The sequence below is a fragment of the Seriola dumerili genome, unplaced genomic scaffold (genome assembly GCF_002260705.1).
Source record: "Seriola dumerili isolate Sdu_G_001 unplaced genomic scaffold, Sdu_1.0 BDQW01000544.1, whole genome shotgun sequence".
NCBI classification, from domain to species: Eukaryota; Metazoa; Chordata; class Actinopteri; order Carangiformes; family Carangidae; genus Seriola; species Seriola dumerili.
In genome coordinates, this window is record NW_019174799.1 from 57462 (window position 1) to 79961 (window position 22500).

A 22500-nucleotide genomic window follows, 5' to 3' on the forward strand; every position below is an offset into this window, starting at 1 on the left:
TCCTTGGCAGCAGGTGTTTCCAATGGAGCGACTGCAGCGCTAATGTGCCTGACGGGGCGGGCGGGGTGAGTGGCGCGGTCCACATTCCACATTAAATGACAGGGAGAAGGAACATAAACACAGAGTCCACACTAAGAAGCAGCGTGGGGAACAGAGCGGAAGGAAACGTGAATGTGTGCGACCGTCTGCGTCGCTTCACGGGCGCCCAAGTACCACAGGAAATGATTATCCTATAGACAGGAAGCTGCACTCACAGGTATCATATGAACCAAACTCATCAGGGCGAGTCTCGTGTCTGCCCCCCCAGCTGGACCGAAACATCAGTCACACACTGTTCTCACGTTTTCTTCTTTTATAATTCAAAGATGTAACAAAAACCGTCTTTAGTTTGTTAAGGAGTTTACGCTGATTTTTTATGTTATTTATGCTTCCACCATCTTTCTCCATCGTCGAGGGGTCGTTAAACAGGAAATCTTATCAGTCTCCTCCTTCATTTCAAATTTTTTCTCCAGATGAAATTAAAATATCTACAGTTCAAATAATCCGGTCGATATTTATCTACATTTTTGATCACTGAGGATCCGCTCTACGTTTTCAAATAAATATAAAGACAAACTAAAGACTGACCAAAGAGAATAAAAAAAACAATATGAATGGAAGAGAAAGTATCTAAAAAGCAAGTATTAAAGTACGTGATTGTGAGTGCAGCGACTGTAACTGACACTTGCAGCTGAATGGCAGTTAACGCTATATGTTACGCTAGCTAGTTAGCTAGCAGCAGGGAGAAATGTGGGGGCGTGTTTATCTTCATCATCCAAGAACTACAGGTGAAAATGAGAAGACCCTTTAGTTTAGACGCAGATCACGCACTAACCAGTAACTCCACGCAGCTCTGCAGCCGGAGTCAACATGACGACGAGTACGCAGTCGCAGCGCCCCCTGGTGGACACAGCTTGCACCAGCAGCAACTCTGCTGAGAGAATCTCTCAGACTTCTGTCTTTGTGTCTTTCACTTGATTGTTTGGCCATTTTATGCCTTTATTCTTCGATTAGGACAGTGAAAGCCGACAGGAAAATGAGGATAGTTATGGTTTTTTAGTGTGGATGGAGAATTATTCCTTGAATTTAAATCTTGCGGGGTAGCAGGGGATTTGACTGAGGCCAGCGGTTTGGTGAAGTTGAGGGATAGAGACGGGCTGGCAGAAGATGGCGGAGGATGGTATACAGACGGGGCTGAGCGTGGCGGCGCGGCAGAGAGAAACTCCAAACAGCTCCAAAAGACACGCAGCAAAACAGGTTTCACATAAAGAAGGTAGCCTGCGCCGCAGCGTTTGTTCCTACGATTGAGTTCGGAACGATTCCTACGGCGACGAGTGCAACGAGTGGTGACTGGTGTATTGAACAGCAGGTGCCGGACTGGAGACTGAGGAAGCAGAATCCAGAGAAGCCACGCCCAGCTGAACAACACAGCACACACACACACACACACACCACACACACACACCCACACCACAGCCACACAAAACACACAGGGACTCACCTGCTCAGGGCGGCTGGTGACCACATGGTTTGCGTCCTCACCACCCGGCTATTGGATCGAGATTGCTTCAGTCAGATGAGTGAAACCCATCATCACAAAGTTTTTATTTATCACATGACGTGTGATGCTAACTTCTTCCCTGCTCGTAATGTTTTACGTTGAATTGTTTCTGCGGGGATCTTCTGTGAGATGATTCGTCTGAAGACTGCAGAGATTTGTGTATAAGACTAGTTCTCAGACTCACAACACAGAATACTGCGATCGTGATGCCATGCGCGCCAACAATGGCCGTCCACAATTTGCATGTGTGCTTAAAAACAAAGCGAGCAGGCTGAGCAGCAGAGAGAGGCAGCAGGCGTTCGGGGTCACATCATGGAAATAACTACACTCGGTCTGCTGACTGTGACATCTGACTGAGAGTCTGAGCTGTGCAGGCCTCACAGCTGACAGAGAGGCTAAACCGCCTGTTAGCATGCATGTCAGTCTGTCCACCATCCGCGCTGCACCACTCCGTTACCACGACAACCGTGTGTGTGTTGGAAGAAATTGACTTGACTCACACCAGCTACTCTATCACTCAACACAATCACACACACACAACACACACACACACACACACACCACACACCACACCCAAACCAGAAGGGTGAGATGTCCTCTAGACTGTGAAGCGTGTCCTCTTCCTCCTCGCGTGTCTCTCTCTCTCTCTCTCTCTCTCTCTCTACTCACACACGCACACACACACACACACTGGGAAATATATTCAGCCCTGGACTGTCCCCTGGGACCGACCAGGTGCACGAGCCTCATTTCACTCCCCACATGAAAAGGACTTCATCATATTGATACTTGTGATCAGACCGTGAGACGAGCAGCAGAGAAGAAGAAGTCTGAGTCCTCCAGCAGCTGTGGCGACGCACGGTTAATTTACCGCACATACCGTCATTAGTGTCATATCCCATCATCGTGATTAAACGTCACAAAGACGTGTGTTGACGGAGCCACTGTCTCTTAAATTATCCAGGTGTGTTGTGAAGTGAAGATTCATTTTTCCAGATTCAGATTTTCAGAAATCTATAACAGAAAACAAAAACGCATATTGATGAAAAGAATATTTAAAAAGATTCTTAAAACAAACAAAGAAAAAAAAAAGAAAACAGGAACTTAAACCCAGTTGAACCCAGTGAAAACCAGTGAGTCATGTGGTCTAGACAGCGAGGGTAGGAACCAAACGCTGCCAGAATTTTTGTTCCTACCGCTCTTTTCTCGGGTCCTATTGGATGTGACAGCTGATATTGAGAGGAAGCGGCATGTGAAAAATAAAAAGCAGAGCGCTGCCAAAGTGACCAGCTCACACTCTGAATACTCTGTGTGTGTGTGTGTGTGTGTTGTGTGTGTGTGTGTGTTGGTGTGTGGGGACAGTGATAATGGGACTCTGAGCGTCTCTGGGTTTGGTTCATTTCAACACACTCAACAAACACAAGTATCGACTAAAGGCTCAAATAAACACAAATCCACTCCACATATCGACTGAAACCAACTCAGACGTATGTATTACAGCTCACACACACACACACAACACACACACACAAAACACACACACACACACCACACACACACACACACACACAAACACACACACACACTCGTTACGATGAAGTCATGGTGTTAGATGATACTGTTTTGATTTGAACCGAGGAGGCTTTGTGTGTGTTTGTGTGCGTGCGTATGTGTGTGTTGTGTGTGTGTGAGTGTGTGCGTTGTGCGTGCGTGCGCTGTGCGTACGTGTGTGTGTGTGTGTGTGTGTGTGTAATAGAAGACATGTAGTTACTTGTCACTTGGACTGGTCAGTCCCTTCGGTTGTTGTCGTTATGCGTCACATTTACTCATGGAAGCTGATCTTCATCATTTATTAACTGTGATTAATGTCTTTATTAGCTTCACAGATGAGTTATTAGAAGGACGTCGGGTTGCCAGGTTGTGTACAATCCTCCTCCAGCAGACACTTTGTGTTTTTATCTTTCACTCATTAGTCCAACAGACTGAGAAATCCATTTGCAGCTGCAGACTTAATGGACTGTAAAACCTTTTTATTAATGATTTATTAACGTTAATTAATAGCAGTTCACTGATTAACTTCTGCTGATGACTCATCGGAAACAAGACACTTTATGAATATTAACATTTACAACTGCAGACCTGATGAAACCCTGAGAGCTGGTGGTTTACCAACAGTTATAACAGAGTCTTTGTCCAAACAACAGAACAGGAACATATGGACGTAATTAAAGCTCCTCCAGTGTAAAGGTTTCTCATTTCCTCATTAACAGCTTATAACTGAGCTGTAAAGAATTAGTGAATGATATATTAATAAATGATTGATTACAGCTTATTAACCCTTTATAAAGCATCAGAGCATGGTAGCCAACAAGCTAACAAGCTAAAATGCTGCTCGTCTCCATCACATGACCTTTAACCCTGTTACCTGAGGTCACGGACGTTGATCTAAATCTTTGTTGTTTTGTGCTGAAACACAGAAAACTTCATTTTGTAGAAGACGAACAAAGCAGCGTTCAGGTGCGTTGCTGTTCCTCTGGCAGCTGTGTTCGTCAGACGGCGTTCGCATCATCTTCTACTGAAATAACATTTTCCAGCGAAAGCAGCATCTGTCTAACGGACACCTGTCTGCTCAGTGGAAACCCGTACTTTCCACCGGAGGAGTTTCTGACAGACACACCTGGCTGAGATCACACTGATGCTTTTAAGACTAAGAGCTTTTTCTTCTTCCTCCATCTGTGTGTCTTTGTGATGGAGAGGAAGAACAGAAACCGTCTTTGTTTCTGTCGTTCATTCAGCTTTTCTTTATTTTTTTCTTCTGGCCGACGTGTTAATGCTCCTAACAGGTTTCTGATGTCGGCTGTGTTTTGTTTCTGTTGTCGTGCAGTCGGTCTTCCTGCCTCCTCATCCCGCTCTCTGTGTTCCAGTCTGGCTCGAATGCTAATGTCCCCACCAGCCCCGCTCTGATCTGTGGGAATTAATGGAGGGAAAGAAGAATAGCACTTTGTTTTGGGTCCGTTCTGCTGGTCCGACTGCAGCGTCTGCTCACCTCCTGTTTTCCATCACGGGAGATATGTTTTCAGTTCTTATCTCACCGGCAGATATTTGTTATTTTTCAGAGCTGGTAGATAAGACGCAGGATCTTGGCACCAGGTTGTTTTACAGAAGGTTAACCAAGGACGGAGCGAGAGAGAGAGAGAGAGAGGATCTCTCACATTATAAATCAGTGTGAACAGCAGAGGAGGATTGTGGGAGTCCTGTGAAAAATCACAGGCGAGGTGCGAACGTTCAGTCGAGTTTCCCTTCACTTCACCAAAACTCTCCGTTAGAGTCTCGTCAGTAGACGACAGAGGACACATGGAGATGAGGGAAAGATGGAGGCTTTATAGGAGTTAAACTTCATTTCCATGGCAACGTGAGTCGGCCCGGTCACACCAGAGAGAGGCGCAATGAAGTTCAGCCGTGCAAAAGTGATGGTGACGTCACCCGGCTGATCCGCCGTCGCCATCTTGGCAGTGTCTGACTCCGCCCCCTCACTCCCAGCTAATCCAAAAATGGTCAAAGAGGAGGCGTGTGTGGAGCTGAGACTTTGGTGTGTCAAACATATACTCACCCACCTGTCACTCAAAGAGGCCACGCCCTCAATCCTCCATGACTTTAGTCCTTAATAAAACATAAGCAGGTGAGTTATATAAACAGGTGTCATGAGGGAGGAAATTATCTCTAGAGACCAAAACATCAGGATCTTCCAGGAGGGGCTGGAGGATCTGGACCCAGATAAAATGGGTGGGTGGGTTTCATTATGAACATAGTGACAATCACAGCTCCACCTCCTTCTTCTGGGTAATGCATCAGTGCGACTTCCTACAGACTCAAGTTTTTACCCATGAAACACCAGTGTGAGAGAGATGTGTGTTCACTTCCTGTCTGTTAATCTGTCTGTAAATCCCCCTCCGTGTTTTAACATGCGCTTCGAGAAATACCTCAGAATGATGATGCAAGATGTTTTATCAGAAAATGTCCAGATATGATCCACATTCTTCACAGTGATGTGTGTGTGGCCAGGTTAACCCATGTTTCACCAGTCAGGTAATGCTAATGTAGCTAACTGTACATCAGCTGCTTCTCATTTCCTGGATCTCTTATTATTATTATTATTATTATTATTATTATTATTATTATTATTATTATTACTGTGACAGTGGATCAACTGTTGCCCAGATTTTCTGTGGAATGAAATGGACCACATCCCAGTTATTCTCTCTCTTTACACACACACACACATACACACACACACACACACACACACACACACACACACTCACTCTGTCATCATGATGGTGTCATCATGTTGTAGCTGTGGCCTTGACTTGCCAAGTGTGTTCACACTCCTCACATACCTGCCTGCTGCCTCTGAATGTGTTGGTGGGTGTAGAGAGGGCCGGAGTGTGTGTGTGTGTGTTATAATTGACTTCCTGTCACCTGTTTATTCTCTCACACACACTCCAGCTGTTTTTCTCCCTTTGTTCCTCGGTTCGTCTAAAAGACAAAGACATTAATGAAAAGCAGGTGAGAAGCTGTTGAGGAGATTTCCATCCTGCACCGACGTAAACACTGAACACGAACGCCACGAAAGCAGAAGGTTCACAGAGTCAGTTTCACGTTATCAGTCCAACAAACTGAATTATTAATCCACAGGCAGCTGAACTCAGTGAAATCTGAGGTAATGTAAATGTAGTAAAGCGCCGCTGCTCCCTCAGATCTACAGATACAGCTTCTGGTCTGGGCTCCAAACATCTGTTAGACTCGTATGTTAAAGATCTTTTCCTGCTGTCAGAACTCGTTAGTCACTTTGCTGCTGTACAGTATCATTTTTGGCTGCGTGGACGAGAGCTGGGAGGCACAGTGAGGCCGAGCGGCGCTGCCAGATTTCCACAAACACTCTGGTAATGAGCCTCTGCGACCGACCGCTGCCACCTCCACTGAAGTCACTGCTGCTGATAGTGGCTCACGCTCCTACCTCCCCACCCTCATCGCATTCACTTCCTGGTTCCTAACATCCTGATCTTATGTCACAGATTTGTCTTGGACAGTCTAACAACCAATAAAACACCAGGAACCATCCAGAGACACAGCAGCGGTATCCTCTTTAAAACACCCTTCGAACCAGCACACACACCACTGAAAACACATGGAGCGAACGCCACATTAACCACAACTCTGAAGCTTAACTTTGTCACACCCTAGAAATCACCGAGTGACCACATAGAAAACCGTAACAACAACTTAAGAACGTCCATTTAACGATAACTGGTGTTTTCATTGAATCTGTCCGTGGATTCAACATTTGCTCTAAAACTTTCAGAAAAAAAAAGAAAAAGTGTCACAGTTTCCATGGTGACGTCTAAGGATTGAAGAACAGGACTACGAAATAAGCAAATATTTATAATTAATGAGGTGGAACCAGGATTTTTATTTTTTTTAATTCAATTTTGGATTTGAAGAATTGACTAATCGCTGTTCTTTTAACCACGTATAATAAAACCATAGCAACCACAGAGTAACACTCTTGTACCATAGATACATTATTAGACAAGGGGCCCCTGGGAACAGACGTGTAAACGTCCCCCCACCCTCCCATAGCAGCCAGAAAAAAATGATATTGCGTGTCTTGTGTCTCTTTATTGTTGATCCCAAACATTAATGCATGTTAACTTTCTTTAGGCCCGTTCAGTAAACACAAGTTTCTTTTGTATTTACTTACTTTTACAGATATAAATATTCTCTCACTGATTTTATTTCCTCTGGAATCCTGATGTTGAAGCTTCTGTGTGTTGCTTCTTTTGAGCTCCGCTTTAACACAGTTGTCGTTGTTCCTGTTGAATCCGGTTTTGTTGATAATGAACTGATGTACCTCGGCTGTGGGACTGGGAACGTCCCGTCACTGACGGTCGACTCAGCAGTTTGATTTCCTTCTCTTGTCTTTGTCAAACACTCGTTGCTGCGACTCAGCAGGTAAAACACTGGACAGTTTTCCTGTCAGTCGTCGGGTTGACATCCTGTTGGACGCCTTGTTATTCTCTTTGGTTGTGTGTGTGTGTGTGTGTGTGTGTGTGTGTGTGTGTGTGTGTGTGTGTTCTCAGAGGGTTGTCTTTTACACTTTCCTGGTCTGTTAATATCTCGTAGCTCCTGTAACGAGCTCTGTAACAACTGTTCATGTGGTTCAAACTGCAGTAACAGGATTCATTCATTTATCTTCCTCTCTGTCTCTGATTAAACACCATCTGCTTTTGGGGGGGGGGGGGGTTTGGAGACCCTCGTTAGGGACCTCGTTAGGGACTTCGTATGAAAGTGCCAGACCAATCTGTCCATGAAGCTGAAGCTCAGCCATGTGAACAGGATCTTCCAGCTTCTCTCTCTGTGAGCACGAAGATGAACATGAAGCCAAGCACACACACACACACACACACACACACACACACACTGCTCACTTTTGGGGACATTACATAGACTTGCATTCATTTCCTGAAGACTAACCCCAACAATAACCACTGACCCAAAAATAAACTTTTTCCAATTGGGGACTGGACTCGGCTTTTGTCTCCAGTTGGACAAAATGTCCCCAATTAACTGGTCTTTAGTGTAAAATCTGTTCCCAAATGTTGCCTATGACACACACACACACACACACACACACACACACACACACACACACACACACACACACACACAAACTGAAAATACTCTTTTTCCAGCCTTTTTTTCTCACTTTTCACTTTTCTCTCCAGCTGCACAAACTAAATTTCCATCTCTACAGACGCTGCTCCGAGGCAGGATTTAAGCAACTGGGAAAAATTGTAATTAAAAAATCTTTATAAACTGTGACTGATTTATCATTTTAAACATTTAAAATCAATTTATGAAGTGATTCATTACAGTTGAAATGGTTTTAAATATGTTATTAGTTAGTTCGTGTGTTGTGCTGTTGTACTGTTTTTCCCACAATGCCACAGTTTCAGAACATAGACACACTTCTGTTTAAAGCAGTTCCTTAAACTTTTTTAAACTGTCTGGTTCCCTGTTACAGAGAACCACAGTGAAACCGTGACCTCTGGGTTCTGCTCCACATGCAGGAAAAGTTTGTTGTCGCCCACCTGTCACTCAAAGAGGCCACACCCCCAATCCTCCATAACTGTAGTCTTTAATAAGATGTAAACAGGTGAGTCATATAAACAGGTGTCAAGAAGGAGGAAATTATCTCTAGTATTTTTGTACCAGGCTGTAAACATGTTTATTTCTGCTGTAAAGTTGGACATTTTAACATGGGAGTCTATGGGGACTGACTCACTGTTGGAGCCAGACTCTAGTGGTCATTAGAGGAACTGCAGCTTCTTGTTCTTCATGTTTCCGCCTCAGAGGTTGATGCTTTGCTAAAAGTCATGGGGGAGTGAGTGTCTGTGGTTAGTTCACATGTCTTTAATAACAGTGGGACATTAGAGTGTTGGTGTTTAGTCACAGCAGGACAGTCCAGTGTCAGATTCAGATTATTTAAATCAAGTAAATTCATATGATCTCAAAACAACAAATGACGGAGCAGAGCAGTTAATTAACTGATAGTTAAAATACATATTTATGATTCTAGAAGTCACTTCATCCATCTGATCAATATCAGACTGATGATCGAACTGTGAGACATGTATTGATCAAATCATTCACACCCCAAAACCATCTCCTCCTTCCTGTCAAGTGATAAACCAGAAGACCATTAACTGTGAGTCACCCTCTGTGTGTGTGTGTGTGTGTGTGTGTGTGTGTGTGTGCGTGCGTGCGTGCGTGCGTGCGTGTGTGTGTGTGTGTGTGTGTCTGTGTGTGTGTGGGTACTGGGTAATCTCATTACCTGGTGGTCTCCGCCCCTGTGACTGGTGGCTCTCACAGTATATAATTATACTAACACACACACATTACTACACTATGACTCAACCTGACCGCCCCCTCAACTCTGCTTTGTGTGTGTGTGTGTGTGTGTGTGTGTGTGTGTGTGTTACCCCCATGTAATGTTTAAGGGTTAAGGTTAAGGTCAGGTTAGGTAAGTAGTGGTTATAGTTAGTGTAAGTCTCCAGGACATTGATATAAGTCAATGAACACAGACACACACACACACACACACACACACACACACACACACACACACACACACTTCACTCTTGTTTTTCCTGTTTTAACTCCAAAGACAAACAGTCTGTTAGTGACAGTCTGCCCCCTACAGGCCGCAGCGTCTGGTACAACCACAACATCTGAACATCTCAGAGAGAGATCATTTTACTAAATATTACACAGCGCCTGGTTTGAAGTCAAGGTGTTTCTGCACACTGGACAGGTGTGGACAGGTGTGGACAGATGTGGACAGATGTGGACAGGTGTGGAAAGATGTGGACAGAAACTGAGTTTTCCTTCAGTCTGCAGAAGCACAGAGTTCAGTGTTTAACAGACTGACTGCTGCAGGAAGGAGATTATTTCATTAGAGCAGATAAATAACTGGGCAGGAGCATCATTAAAAACTCATCAGCAATCTGTGTGTGTGTGTGTGTGTGTGTGTGTGTGTGTGTGTGTGTGTGTGTGTGTGTGTGTGCTCAGTAATGCACTTTCACTTATCAGCCAAACAGATGTGACTATTGTGCTCCATTAATGAGGGTTTGGAGGAATAATTACAGCACAATGAGAGTGTTTCTGTGTTTTTACTTTCCCATCTATTAAAGTTGAGCTGAGACACAGAGAGCAGCTCCACTGTTTAACCATCCAGGAATAATATGAACTATCTTAACACTTTCAAACTAGGGAATATATATTGTAGTATTCAAGGTTCCCAGGCGTCCTGGAAAACCTGGAAAAGAGTTTTTCCGTCATGGAAAACACGTGGAAAATGAGAGAAAAAGTAAAATGTCTTGGAAAATTATTTCAATATTCTCCTATTTTGGGTCAAAGTTATGTTCAGGATCATGTTGATGTTTAAACAATAGGCTAGTTTATGGACGGTTTTGTTTGTGAACGCAGCTTGAAGACACTCACCTGCTGCAGGTTGGATGATTTACAACTGAAGAATGTGAGTTACATGATCCTTTAAATGTCCGTGAGTCACTGTTGCTGCTGAATGTGATAGTTTTTATTAGGTTCATAGATGAACGTGTTGAATAATGAGTCAGTATGTTAGCCTCAGTTTCTTGCTAGCTTGTTTAGCCTGTAGCTAAAGGTCTCAGGTTTCTGATTCAGGTTTCAAATGTGTGTTGGGTCATTGCTGAGAGTTGATAATAATAAAGTGAATGGCAGCCTAACTGTGTGTTAGCCAAACACTGGCTAAATACTTGCTAACAGCTGTTTTTACCTTGTTAGCATCTTTGTTAGCTCACTTCAAAGCCAATGCTCTAACTGTAAATGTGGTAGTTTTTTTAAAAAAAAAAATAAAGGCTTAGAATGGCTGAATTTAGATTTATTTCAATTTTGCTAAGATGATAACCAAATTAGTATAAATAATTCTTTAAGTTTATTAATATTGTTGTGAAAGATACCATAACAGTATAATATATCATGCCCCCCCCCCCACACACACACACACACACAAAACAATAGTCCGGGGGGTTTGCAGCATCTATATATTTTTCTTACCTGTAATTATAACCATTACAATATATTGCCAATATTCATGCTTGGAAGAATATTGTGATACGATTTCAGACACCCCTAAAGTGGACCGTACCATTTCCTAACCCAGACGTTTCGTCTTGTTTATGTCGCATCAGTGGCTCGCGCTGCGTCTCTGGCATGTTCTGCTCCCGCGTGAAAATCACGGTAAATATAAGTGTCAGTATCAAACTATGAAGTTGGTTTAATACACTTCACTGTCTTAGCCACAGTTTCTGAATCAGATTGTGTGAAGTATCTAAAGATTAAAAGTGACGCCGTCTTGTTTCTAACTTTAGCTTCGAGTTACAGTTTAGCTAACTAATGTTAGCTAGCTGAGAGCGCCCATTCAGTCCCAGTGTTAGCTGGTCATTTCATTACCAACATCTAATGTTAGCAAACATTGGTGCCCAGTCAGGAGCAGTGGGACAGTGAGGGATTAGTTGTTGTAGAGAAATGTTTTGACATAAATATATAGACACACACACACACACATATATATATATATATATATATATATATATATATGTGTGTGTGTGTGTGTGTCGATATATTATATGTAGATATATATAATATACAGTTTATTATTCATGTTAATAGTCTTGTGTGTCTGTGGTGGTTTATTTAGTCTTTTACCTTTTTGCTTTTAGGTTTTGAAGAAACAGCCTCTTTGTTTTCACTGAGGAGTTTTATCTGGTTTGGTGATTGAACAATATTAAAATACACATGTGATGAAGGCTCAGTAATTGTATCAGCAGTGGTGGAAAGTAATTAAGTACATTTCTGCTTTTTTGGCTTCTTACAAAAAGCAGTGTTTGACTGGGGTCACATGTCAGATGTCTGAGTTGTTCACAGTCCAACAAATAGTGATTTTTCCCTCTAAACTTCTCACATGGTTTAATTTCCATAAATGTTGAAATGATCAAATATCTCACCAAATATTAAACATTAGAGGACAAGTGTAAAAACTTAAAACAGATTTGTGAACCAGACGTTTGTTTTATCTTCTTTCCTGTCTGATGAATCATGTGACGACCCCTCAGATTTACCTGCTGACACGGTCTGTTGTTGTTTGTCTGTGGGTCTGATGTTCTGGCAGTTTTGCTCTTGAATACTTTGTCGGTGAGTCTTGACTATAAAAGTTGTGTGGTTCATGCTTCATGAGCTGCTGTTATATGATTCATCATCATCTACAGACTGTAGACATTAAGTGAAACAAGCATTGTACTGTAAGGATTGTAGGACTTCAGTTCACTGAAGCACACGTCTGCACTGTACTGGGTCCTAGTAACATCACTTTAAAACAACAAATGTATGTTCTGGTTATTATTTCTTAAGGTAGTAGTTAGGCAGACCTCACCTACTGGAGTTACCTTCAGGTCAATTGTTGGTGAGCAACTGGTCTTTCTGTTCCTCCTTGAGACACCTGCAGAAAATAAGAGACTAGTAGACGAGAGAAGGTAGAAGTGACCTGAATTTATCATGAATCAAAAATAACACACAGGGAAACTAGCTTCTAATATGAACCTTTTTCAAAATAAAAGCTCAGTTCTATCTGAAGTCAAACTGAAGAAACATATTTGAGAATTTACAGTTTATTTGGCCAAAGAAAGACTGAAACCTCAGTGTGTTTCTGCTCTGACGGATGAAGCTGCAGGAAAAATGTCTGAACTGTTAATGTGGTGACTTGGTGTTTGACAGACGCTGTGTTTCAGTCAGTGGACTGAGTAAAGTGAACAGAGCGGCTGCGTGTCTCACAGGGATTACTGCAGATTTACCTCCACACAGCGTTCGCTTGGTGAGGGATGATGGAGGGATGATGGACGGGTGGATGATGTTTGCGCAGCAGACGAAGGATTTAGCTTTTTATTTTCATGTTTTCACTCAGATTATGTCTTTTTTTTCTCTACCTGTTAATGATGACAAGCTGGTTCAGTCCCACAGAGTCTGAGTGTCTTTAGAGTAAATCCCTGAGGCCTAAATCTGCTCCTCCATCACAGCATGAACACACAGGCACATTAAACAGGAACATGCTGATTAAATGTTGAACAGGCTCAATGTCGCTTGTCCAGGAAAATATAATATTCATGAGTCAGAGCTGTGATGTCACACAGACAATAGAACAACACGTAGCAACAGTAACCAACGGTAACAGGTTCACGTCCAGAGACGTCTCTTCATCTGTGCTTGAACTGGTTCTTGCATGAAACCAGATCTCCTGACTCCTTCATGAATGTTAGTGACCCCCTCGCCTCCTTGTCTCCTCCTCTGTAGGAGATGTGGTGGACATCTACCAGAGGGAGTTCCTGGCGCTGAGGGAGCGCCTCCACTCGGCGGAGCAGGAGAACCTGCGGCGCTCCAAAGAGCTGAACCTGGTCCTGGAGGAGATCAAGAGGGCCATTGCTGAGAAACAGGCGCTCAGAGACATCAACCGCACCTGGAGCAGCCTCTCAGGTGTGTCCTCTGTTTCTGTCCCAGGTTGGTCCAAAATGATCTGGTCCAGTCCAGTAAAGTAGTGTAGACTCCGTTCAGCCTGGTCTAATCTGGTCTATCGTGGTCGAACCTGCTCATGATGTGTTCAGAGGAGACAAGGTTGAATTCAACCTGGTCCAACCTAATCTAGTATAACCAGGTCTAATGGGATGTCACTTGGTCTAACCTGGTTTCACCTGGTTTGAATTGGTTTTAACTGACCCAGTATAGCATAAACATGTCTACACTGAACTTACCTGGTTTAACCCGGTTTTACCTGTTCTTACTTTCTTCTACTCACTACTCATCTAATCTAGCCTGGCCTCCCCTGGTTTAACGTAGCATCACCTGGTCTAACAGTAGTTTATCTGGTCTGACCCGGTCTGACCCGGTCTGACCTGATCTCTGTTTTCAGAGGAGACGAGGCTGAAGTTGTGGAATGTGAGCAGCAGTAAAAACGTCCTGCAGCTTCCCTCCATCTTCCATCATCTTCCTCACCTACTGAACAGAGAGGACAGTCTGCAGCCCGCCGTGCACCTGGGACAGGGACGCACCGGAGGTAAAATTAAACACACACCTGGGTGTTCAAAAAAAAAAAAATTAAGATTATTAAAGTGATTAAATTTCTTAAAAACCGAGAGACGTTAAAAAAAGAAAAGTGAGGTTCGAAGGCGTCAGTCTGCATCAGATCAACCTGCACAAACACTGACGGCCTGGGGCTCCTGTCTCAACCAGTAGCCCAGACGCAGTGCACCTTCCCTGGGGTAACAGCTTACCGAGGTCCCCCTGATACACCCAACATCCCCTGAAGAGAAACACAAACCTCTGTGTGTGTGTGTGTGTGTGTGTGTGTGTGGAGCTAATTTCATTTCATGCCAAAACTTACACAAATAAACCATGTTTTACAAATGTCCCATGAAACACAGTGTGGTTCGCAGATACAAAACAACATGAACAAAGTATGTACCTATCAAACAAAAATACAACATATTTCTCACACATTGTGTTTCAGAAACAAACACGCAGAGAATCGGTGACAAAATCTAAAGAAGTGATATTTCATTTTCTTTGTAGGAATATTTTTGTAACTATATTTTTGTTTCTGAAGTTTGATTAATATTAGAATATGTTGTGCTTTGGTTTGATTGGTACTTTTTTACAGATGGCGACTAATCTTTCACAAACATTCTTGAAATAAGAGGAAACTGTGGTTTTGTAAGGGAATATTTTTAACGGTGTTTTCTTTTTTTTCAATTGGACAAAAAACCTGACCTAAATAACCAGCAGACAAAACATTAAGCACAGATCAGACATCAGACACTAAGTCACACATTAAAAAAACAAATAACATCACAAAATCAATCAGGCCTGACAACCTAAATAAAATATTAAAGAAGAACTAAATAAGAAACTAAAACAAAACAAAGACAAAATAAATGAAATTCTCCATTACATAATAAATTAAAAAAATGATTTGATTTTCAAAAAAAACAAAATAAAAATTTTCTCAACACAATCACAACCAGCGCTCTACTTCAATAACCTGTCCCATTTTCATCCTTTCAAAATAAAGTAATGTTTCATAAACATTCTAAATTGATTAAAATTCAATTATAATATTCAATATTTTGTATTTGCAAAACAGAATGTAATGGTTTGTTCATGTAGTTCTACAACTGTGTTTCATGGGACATTTGTAAAAGATGGTTTATTAGTTTAAGTTTTGGCATGAAATTATCTCCATGGACGAAGCCTGCGGTTCACAGAGGGAGAACAAATACATCAGTGTGTGTGTGTGTGTGTGTGTGTGTGTGTGTGTGTGTGTGTGTGTGTGTGTGTGTGTGTGTATGCAGTCAAATATATTTATGATGCACTTTCAGTAAAACAGGTTATTCGTGGACAGAAAGAGCTTTATGTTGCAGCAAAAGACAGAGATAACAACCAAGAAGAGAAACACAGCAAGAGATGTATATTTATCTCTGTGTGTGTGTGTGTGTGTGTGTGTGTGTGTGTGTGTGTGTGTGTTCTTGTGACAAATGTGATTTATATGTAAAACCTTTAACACAAAACAGGCTCAGAACAAAGTGTTTTGTTTTTTTTCCGGAGCATCAAGGAGAGAAAAACAAGTTAAATTGAGACACAGAGGCTTTTAAATTTACAGAGTTAAGACCCCAGGGTGTGTGTGTGTGTGTGTGTGTGGGTGTTTGCGCGTGCGTGCGTGTATTTGTCATGCATTTATATCCCTTTCATCAGCCCACTTTGACGTCTGACTTGTTTTTATATTCCTAGCCTGGTTGAGCCTCATTTATCCTGGTCCAGTTTGGTTCAGTTTATGGAAGCTGGTTTATCGTAAACTGTGAAATAAAAGGCGCCATTAAAACAGCATTAACAAACAAGAGGAAAGTGGAGGCATTATTACGCCCTTTGAGCTACAGGAAGGCTTTTAATTTGAAACATCTATGCAGGAAGTATTGAGTTGACCTGACGTTAGCTTAACCACCAAATGGAAAGTGTGTTTCGTGGGAGCCGTGTACCCTGAACTACCCGTCCACTCTGTGTATAAGTTTTTCACTTTCCCAGCCACATTATGGAGCCTATTAACAACTCGTCGGCTCTGTCTACTTCCTGAAAATGTGTCACATTCCCAGTCATATTTGAAGCCTATTAAACTACCCGTCGGCTCTGTGTATTTCCTGGGAACAATTCCTGTGGCCATTGATGCACCAACTTGTTTCAAGTATTTGCTGTACATTTCAAACTCTGCGGTCCTTTAAACCTCCCCACTGGATGCGTCTATGTGCTGGAGACACTGCACACTCCCAGATTCTTTTTAATTAACCATCGGCTCTGTGTATTTGCTGCAAATGTTTTACATTCCGAGGTCTTTTTGGGAAGATGCAAGACTCCCACTCTGCCTGTACTGTCTCCGGGCTCTGTGTATTTGCTGGGTATTTCCAGTGAACATGCTAAAATCGTTCCAGTGCATCAGTGTATAATCAGGCTGCTGACCTTTGACCTCCTCACTGTGCTTTGCTTGTCATGTGGTTGATGCCTCCTGTCGAGTGTCTCTGAATGTTCATCTGTTGTTTTCTGACTCTGAGCTCCGTCACTCTTCTTCTGCTGCCTCTGCAGCTTCTCCTCCGTCCGGAGCACGCCGCCTCAAACTCACTTTTGTTCTGTGTGTGTGTGTGTGCGCGTGTGTGTGCATGCGCAGTCTCCATAGTGATGGGGGTCCCCAGTGTGAAGAGGGAGGTCCACTCCTACCTGACCGACACACTCAGCTCCCTCATGTCGGAGCTCAGCGCCGCCGAGAAGGACGACTGCGTCATCGTCGTCCTCATCGCCGAGGTCAGTGTGTGTGTGTGTTTGTTTGTGTGTGTGTGTGTGTGGACAACCGTCAGTGTGAGTGTGCGTTGATGCGTGTGTTTCCTCGCTTTCTAAAGGTCACTGGTTTAACTAATGAACCCCGGCAGAGACACACACACACACACACACACACACACACACACACACACAGTGGTAATGTCATTGACTCTGGGTTTAGCTCGCGTGCTAACGCTGCAGGGAGGTGGGACAGTGATGACGTGTGGTGAAATGTTTGAGATGTGAAATTATAAAGTATAGAGTGTATGCTCATTTACATCACATCTGTGAGTGTGAGTGTGTGTGTGTGTGTGTGTGTGAGTGTGTGAGACAGTGATGAAGGTCACAGCCGTCTCATATTGTGACGACAGCGTCTCGTCTGATATTCAAACTCTGAACCTTTATTTCACTCTGAGTACGTGAATCTTTACAAGCAGCAGGTTCATGTTCACACTGTGAACACACTTTGTCACTGCAGCAGTATTTTATATAAATTATCATGAATCATCTCTGTCAGTGAACTTTGAGAGGATTGAACGTATGAGGTGGTTGTTCTGTATTTTTATGCCTCTGTCCGTCCGTCTCATTCTCGTGGACACGATATCTCAGTAACGCCTTGAGGGAACTTCTTCAAATTTGGCACAAACCTTCACTAGGACTGAAGGAGGAACTGATTAGATTTTGGTGGTCAAAGGTCAAAGGTTAAGGTCACAGTGACCTTACAAAACACGTTTTTGAACATAACTCACAAACTCATTCACTAATTATGACACAATTTAACTCAAATGTCTTTAAGGATAAAATGAGGTGAGAACATTTTATATCCAAAAGGTCAAAGGTCATCTTCACTGTGTCATCATAATGTTCTGGTCATTATTCAACACTGTAACTCAGGAATTGGAGACTGTGAACATATTTCCTGATACTTGGCTGGTTGGCGGAGGGATACCACCGCGAGGAGGCGAATGTAGTTCTCCTCATGTTTCAACTTCCTGAGTTACAGCGTTGAATAAAGACCAGAAGTGTTTTTACAGAACATTATGATGTCACAGTTAAGTCGACCTTTGACCTTTTGGAAATAAAATGTCATTGCTTCATTTTGTTCTTAAATACATTTCAGTTAAATGAATGAATTTGTCTTATGGTCAAAAACGTTTTGTGACGTCACAGTGACAGAAGTGATGTAATTCCTTTTGGACTTTCCTGATATATCGCATTCACAAGAACGTGAGGTCACTGTGACCTTTGACCTTTGTCCTTTGTCTCCTAAATTCTAATCAGCTCATCTTTGAGTCCTCGTTAATGTTTGTGCAGAATTTGAAGAAGTTCCGTCACGATGTTGCTGAGACATCGTGTCCACGAGAATGAGACGGACCGGAGACACAGAAACAGAAGACATGGAGCTGGACGAGTTGATTTCAATGTGTGAACTGAACTTTGAACTGTTGTGATGTCATCGGTTCCTACCCAGCATAAATCTCACAAACCTCACAGACACAGAGTTTTTAAAGACTCCATTGTCATCCACTAACTATGAAAGCAGATCAGTGAGTCTCTGTTCTGCAGTGGGAGATCTGTTCCTTCATCACCGTGAACACACACTCACCGTCGCTCGTTGTCCGACAGTCTCCAACAAACACACTCTGCTTCCTCCTGTTTGTTTGACAAAAGCTGTTTTGGGAAATGACTGAACTCGGTCGGACCAACGGAGACGTGCAGGAAGTCGTCAGTATTCAGGGAGACGCCGGAGTCAGTGGTTAGAGAGAAAAGAGGAGAAACTGGAGGAGACTTGAACTGACCTCAGCTCCACTTCTTCTGTTACTGCGTCTCACACAATCACTTACACAATCACTCACCTGCCACACAGACCGTGAAATCACACGTCTGTCCCACTTTCACCTTTTTTTAATGACACGTCCAAAATGTCTCCGTTTGTAAAATCCAGTGTAAACACACACGAGGAACCTCAAACTAAACACTGACACACTGACGTCATTAAAAACCTACAGTGTGATGTCGCCATGTGAATCAGGCACCAATGAAATACTCAAATTCAAATCTAAAGCTTTATTGACGTGAGTGTAGTCAGATGCAATATTGTCAAAGCAGACTGCACAAGTGCATTTAAATTACATTGATACAACAGCTCAACAAAGTCAACAATAATTTGCAAAATAATAATAAACAATTAATAATAAATAAAAATATAAATATATATATAATAAAATACTCCCTTTCTTCACTTTCACTTTCTACTGCTGCTTAAATGTCAACATCACAGACCGTAAATAAAGATGGACGTCGCCTCTGTGACATCACCCACAGGTTTCTGAAGCTCAAAGTGAGCTGCTTCACCGTCACAATCTTGGCAGTGTCTGACTCCGCCCCCTAACTTCCAGCTAATCCAAATATGGTCAAAGAGCAGGAGTGTGTTTGGAGCTGACATGTTTTGAAAATGTTCTCCCACATTAAACTGACTTGGTGTCTCAGACATTTCTTGATGAGGTGGACCTGTTACTGAAAGTGACACACGAGTCCGAGGCGTCATGGCGGCAGAAAAACACAGATTGGGAGTCGTTGTAAAGTAAATACAGCAACACCGGAAGCATTGTCAGTCAAATCCACGAATCAAGGAAGACTGTCGTCGCTCATAAGATCTCTGTCTGTCGACTCTGCACGTCCAGACTGAATCGCAACCAAAAGTCTCCGTTGTTGGCGCTCGAAAGCTCAGGAGTAATGTGGACGCCAGGACTCTCTCCATGGGAGTTAACCCCCATCCACACTGTGGTGGACCAGATGTTTTCCTGGACCAGTCTGGAGGGCTTCAGTCCAGCAGCGTGTTTCTGTCACTGATTTTTACACATTTCATCCTCCCATCTTCCTGTTTCCCAGCTCTCCCTCTGTTCTGCTGCTCCCTGAGTTTGTTTTCATTTGTGTCTCCATTTGTCATCGTGATATCTCTTTTCTTTCTCCTCCGGGCTGATATAATATTTAAAATTCCCCTGGGGTTTTTTGTTTTTATCTCCCAGACACACTTTTCAATTTCCTCTCCTGTTTTATTTCCTGGCTGATGGATCCAGACTGAGGCTCCGCCCCTCTGTGAGTCAGACTGGAGACAGTGTTGTGGGTCCAGGTCCGATGTCCACAGACGAAGAGTAAACTCCTCCTCCTCCTCAGCGGGGTTTGTTTTTTTTGCAGATGAACAATGAGCAGTGGAAGCACTTAAAGCTTTTAAAGTGTGGAGACGTGTCACATGAATATTACATGACCGAAGCGTGTCGTACCGAGGAACACGTGACAGAACACGGCACATGAACACGAATCCTCCGAGGCTTCTACAGATCCACAACACACATGAACAGGTCTGATGTCAGGTGTGATTGTTTGTCAGAACATCTGCAGCGTCCCGGACAACGAGAGAGACGAAGCTGTTTTCTACCTTTAAAACAACATGAAGCTTTATAACGAGGTTGTAGCTTCTAACTCAATCTCTGTGGTTTGGTTCAGATCTTTATTTCAGACGTGTTAAAGCGGGAAAAATCCCTCCGTCCACTTCCTGCTCAGGTAAAGAACCAGGTGTTTCCCTCAGGAGCTGCTGGAGACAAAACACGGAGCAAAAAGAGCGGGAACGCCGGACTTCCCTTCAAACTGCTTCATCCTGCAGCAGGACAGCGAGTCCAAACACAGCCAGAGTGTCAAAGATCTTCAGAGACCAGAAGAGCCAGGAGTCCTGGTCCAGATTTTGGGGGTCAAAGGCCAAAGGTCGTGGTGACCCCACAAAAGGTGGTTTTGGCTTTCTGAACACAATATCTCTGAAACACCTTCAAGGAACTTTGGCAAAAACATTCATCTGGACTCAAGGATGAAAATAATTAGATTTTGGGGGTCAAAGGTCAAAGGTCAAGGCCGCCTTGGTACACTTTTTAGCTGTTACTCAAGACTTCACACTTCATAATGTCAAAATGTCACATAGATTGTTCATATTTTACATGACTCTAGATAAACAGGGAGTGGTGCAGGGATACGACCACGAGGAGGCGATTCTCGTTGGTGTTGGACTGAATGGATATGGATTTTCAAGTCCAAGTTCATCACATGACCCACAGTTTGAACTACAGACTCTTCCAGCTCTGGTTGTGGAGATGATTGTTTTGGAGGTTTCAGCATCAGAGAAGATCTTTGGAGGAAAACTTGAACATCGCAGAAGAAGGTTTTTCTCTCAAAAGTAAAGACATGTCGCACGAGCAGCTTCCAGTGTTTGTGTCGGACTCTGACGAACCTCTCAGTAAACACCGACAGGAGAGAGAGAGAGAGAGAGAGAGAGAGAGAGAGCAGCTCTGAACTGCGTCTGCTCCTCGTTAGCACTGAGCTCTTTGGTATAAGCTCCACCCAGCTGGCACCTCCAGGTCGCCAAAACAAACCACAATCTCTCCTCAGAGACCGACCGAAACATGTGTGACCCCACGGTGACCTCTGGAGCCAGATGACTGGGTCCCACTGGGAGCTCATCTGCGCCCTGATTGGCTGAGAGGGGGGCTGAACTCTGATGTCATCGATTGCTCAAGTTGTTGTTGGTGTTCGAGTGGGAACGTGTGTGTGTGTGTGTGTGTGTGTGTGTGTGTGTGTGTGTGTGTGTGTTAATGTTTTATGCTTTAACTCTTGTATGTGTTTTGTCCTCAGGGGCCACTGTAGTGTTTGTCTTGTTAAAGTAAATATGAAAAAACTAAAACAGTTCTCTCTCTCTGTGTGTGTGTGTGTGTGTGTGTGTGTGTGTGAGTGTGTGTGTGTGTGTGTGTGTGTGTGTGTGAGTGTGTGTGTGTGTGTGTGTGTGTGTGTGTGCGCGTCCAGGCTGACCAGCAGTACGCCAGCACTGTAGCAGACAACATGAAGCGCCTGTAAGTCCACCTGCATGATGGGATACCGTTCCTGTGGCAACAGACACAAGAGGGGGGTTCTTCAACTCTTCTCCCTCTGTGTGTGTGTGTGTGTGTGTGTGTGTGTGTGTGTGTGTGTGTGTGTGTGTGTGTGTGTGTGTGTGTGTTGTGTTTGATGTTGGTCCGTACGCAGAACCTCGCTGCAGTGTGTGTGTGAACAGCTGTGTGAGTGTGTGTGTATGTGTGTCATTGTGTGTCATTGTTCATGGCATGTAGTGAAAGTGCAGCATGTTAATGCATGATTAATTAAACACACACATACATACACACACACACACACACACTGCCTTCACCTCCTTCTTTCTTCCCTGTCTCCTTATTTCCTTCCCTTCACTCTCTCCTTTCCTTTCCTACCTTTTTTCCCACTCGTTTCCTTCCTTACCCCCTTCACTCTACCTCCTTCATTTCCTTCCCTACCTCCTCCTTTTCTTTCCCTTCATTACATCTCCTTCCTTCCTT

The 22500-nt window shown here is 43.3% G+C and overlaps 1 protein-coding gene across 2 annotated transcripts in view; it reads left to right on the forward strand.

Moving 5' to 3' along the window:
• mgat4b (mannosyl (alpha-1,3-)-glycoprotein beta-1,4-N-acetylglucosaminyltransferase, isozyme B) overlaps positions 1 to 22500 on the forward strand; it is an 88506-nt gene that overhangs the window by 33105 nt on the left and 32901 nt on the right. For both annotated transcript variants that reach the window (XM_022764495.1, XM_022764496.1), the window contains exons 2-5: positions 13547 to 13726; positions 14160 to 14303; positions 16959 to 17092; positions 21956 to 22002. In XM_022764495.1, the coding sequence (XP_022620216.1) occupies positions 13547 to 13726; positions 14160 to 14303; positions 16959 to 17092; positions 21956 to 22002 (505 nt within the window). The remainder of the gene's footprint in view (positions 1 to 13546; positions 13727 to 14159; positions 14304 to 16958; positions 17093 to 21955; positions 22003 to 22500) is intronic.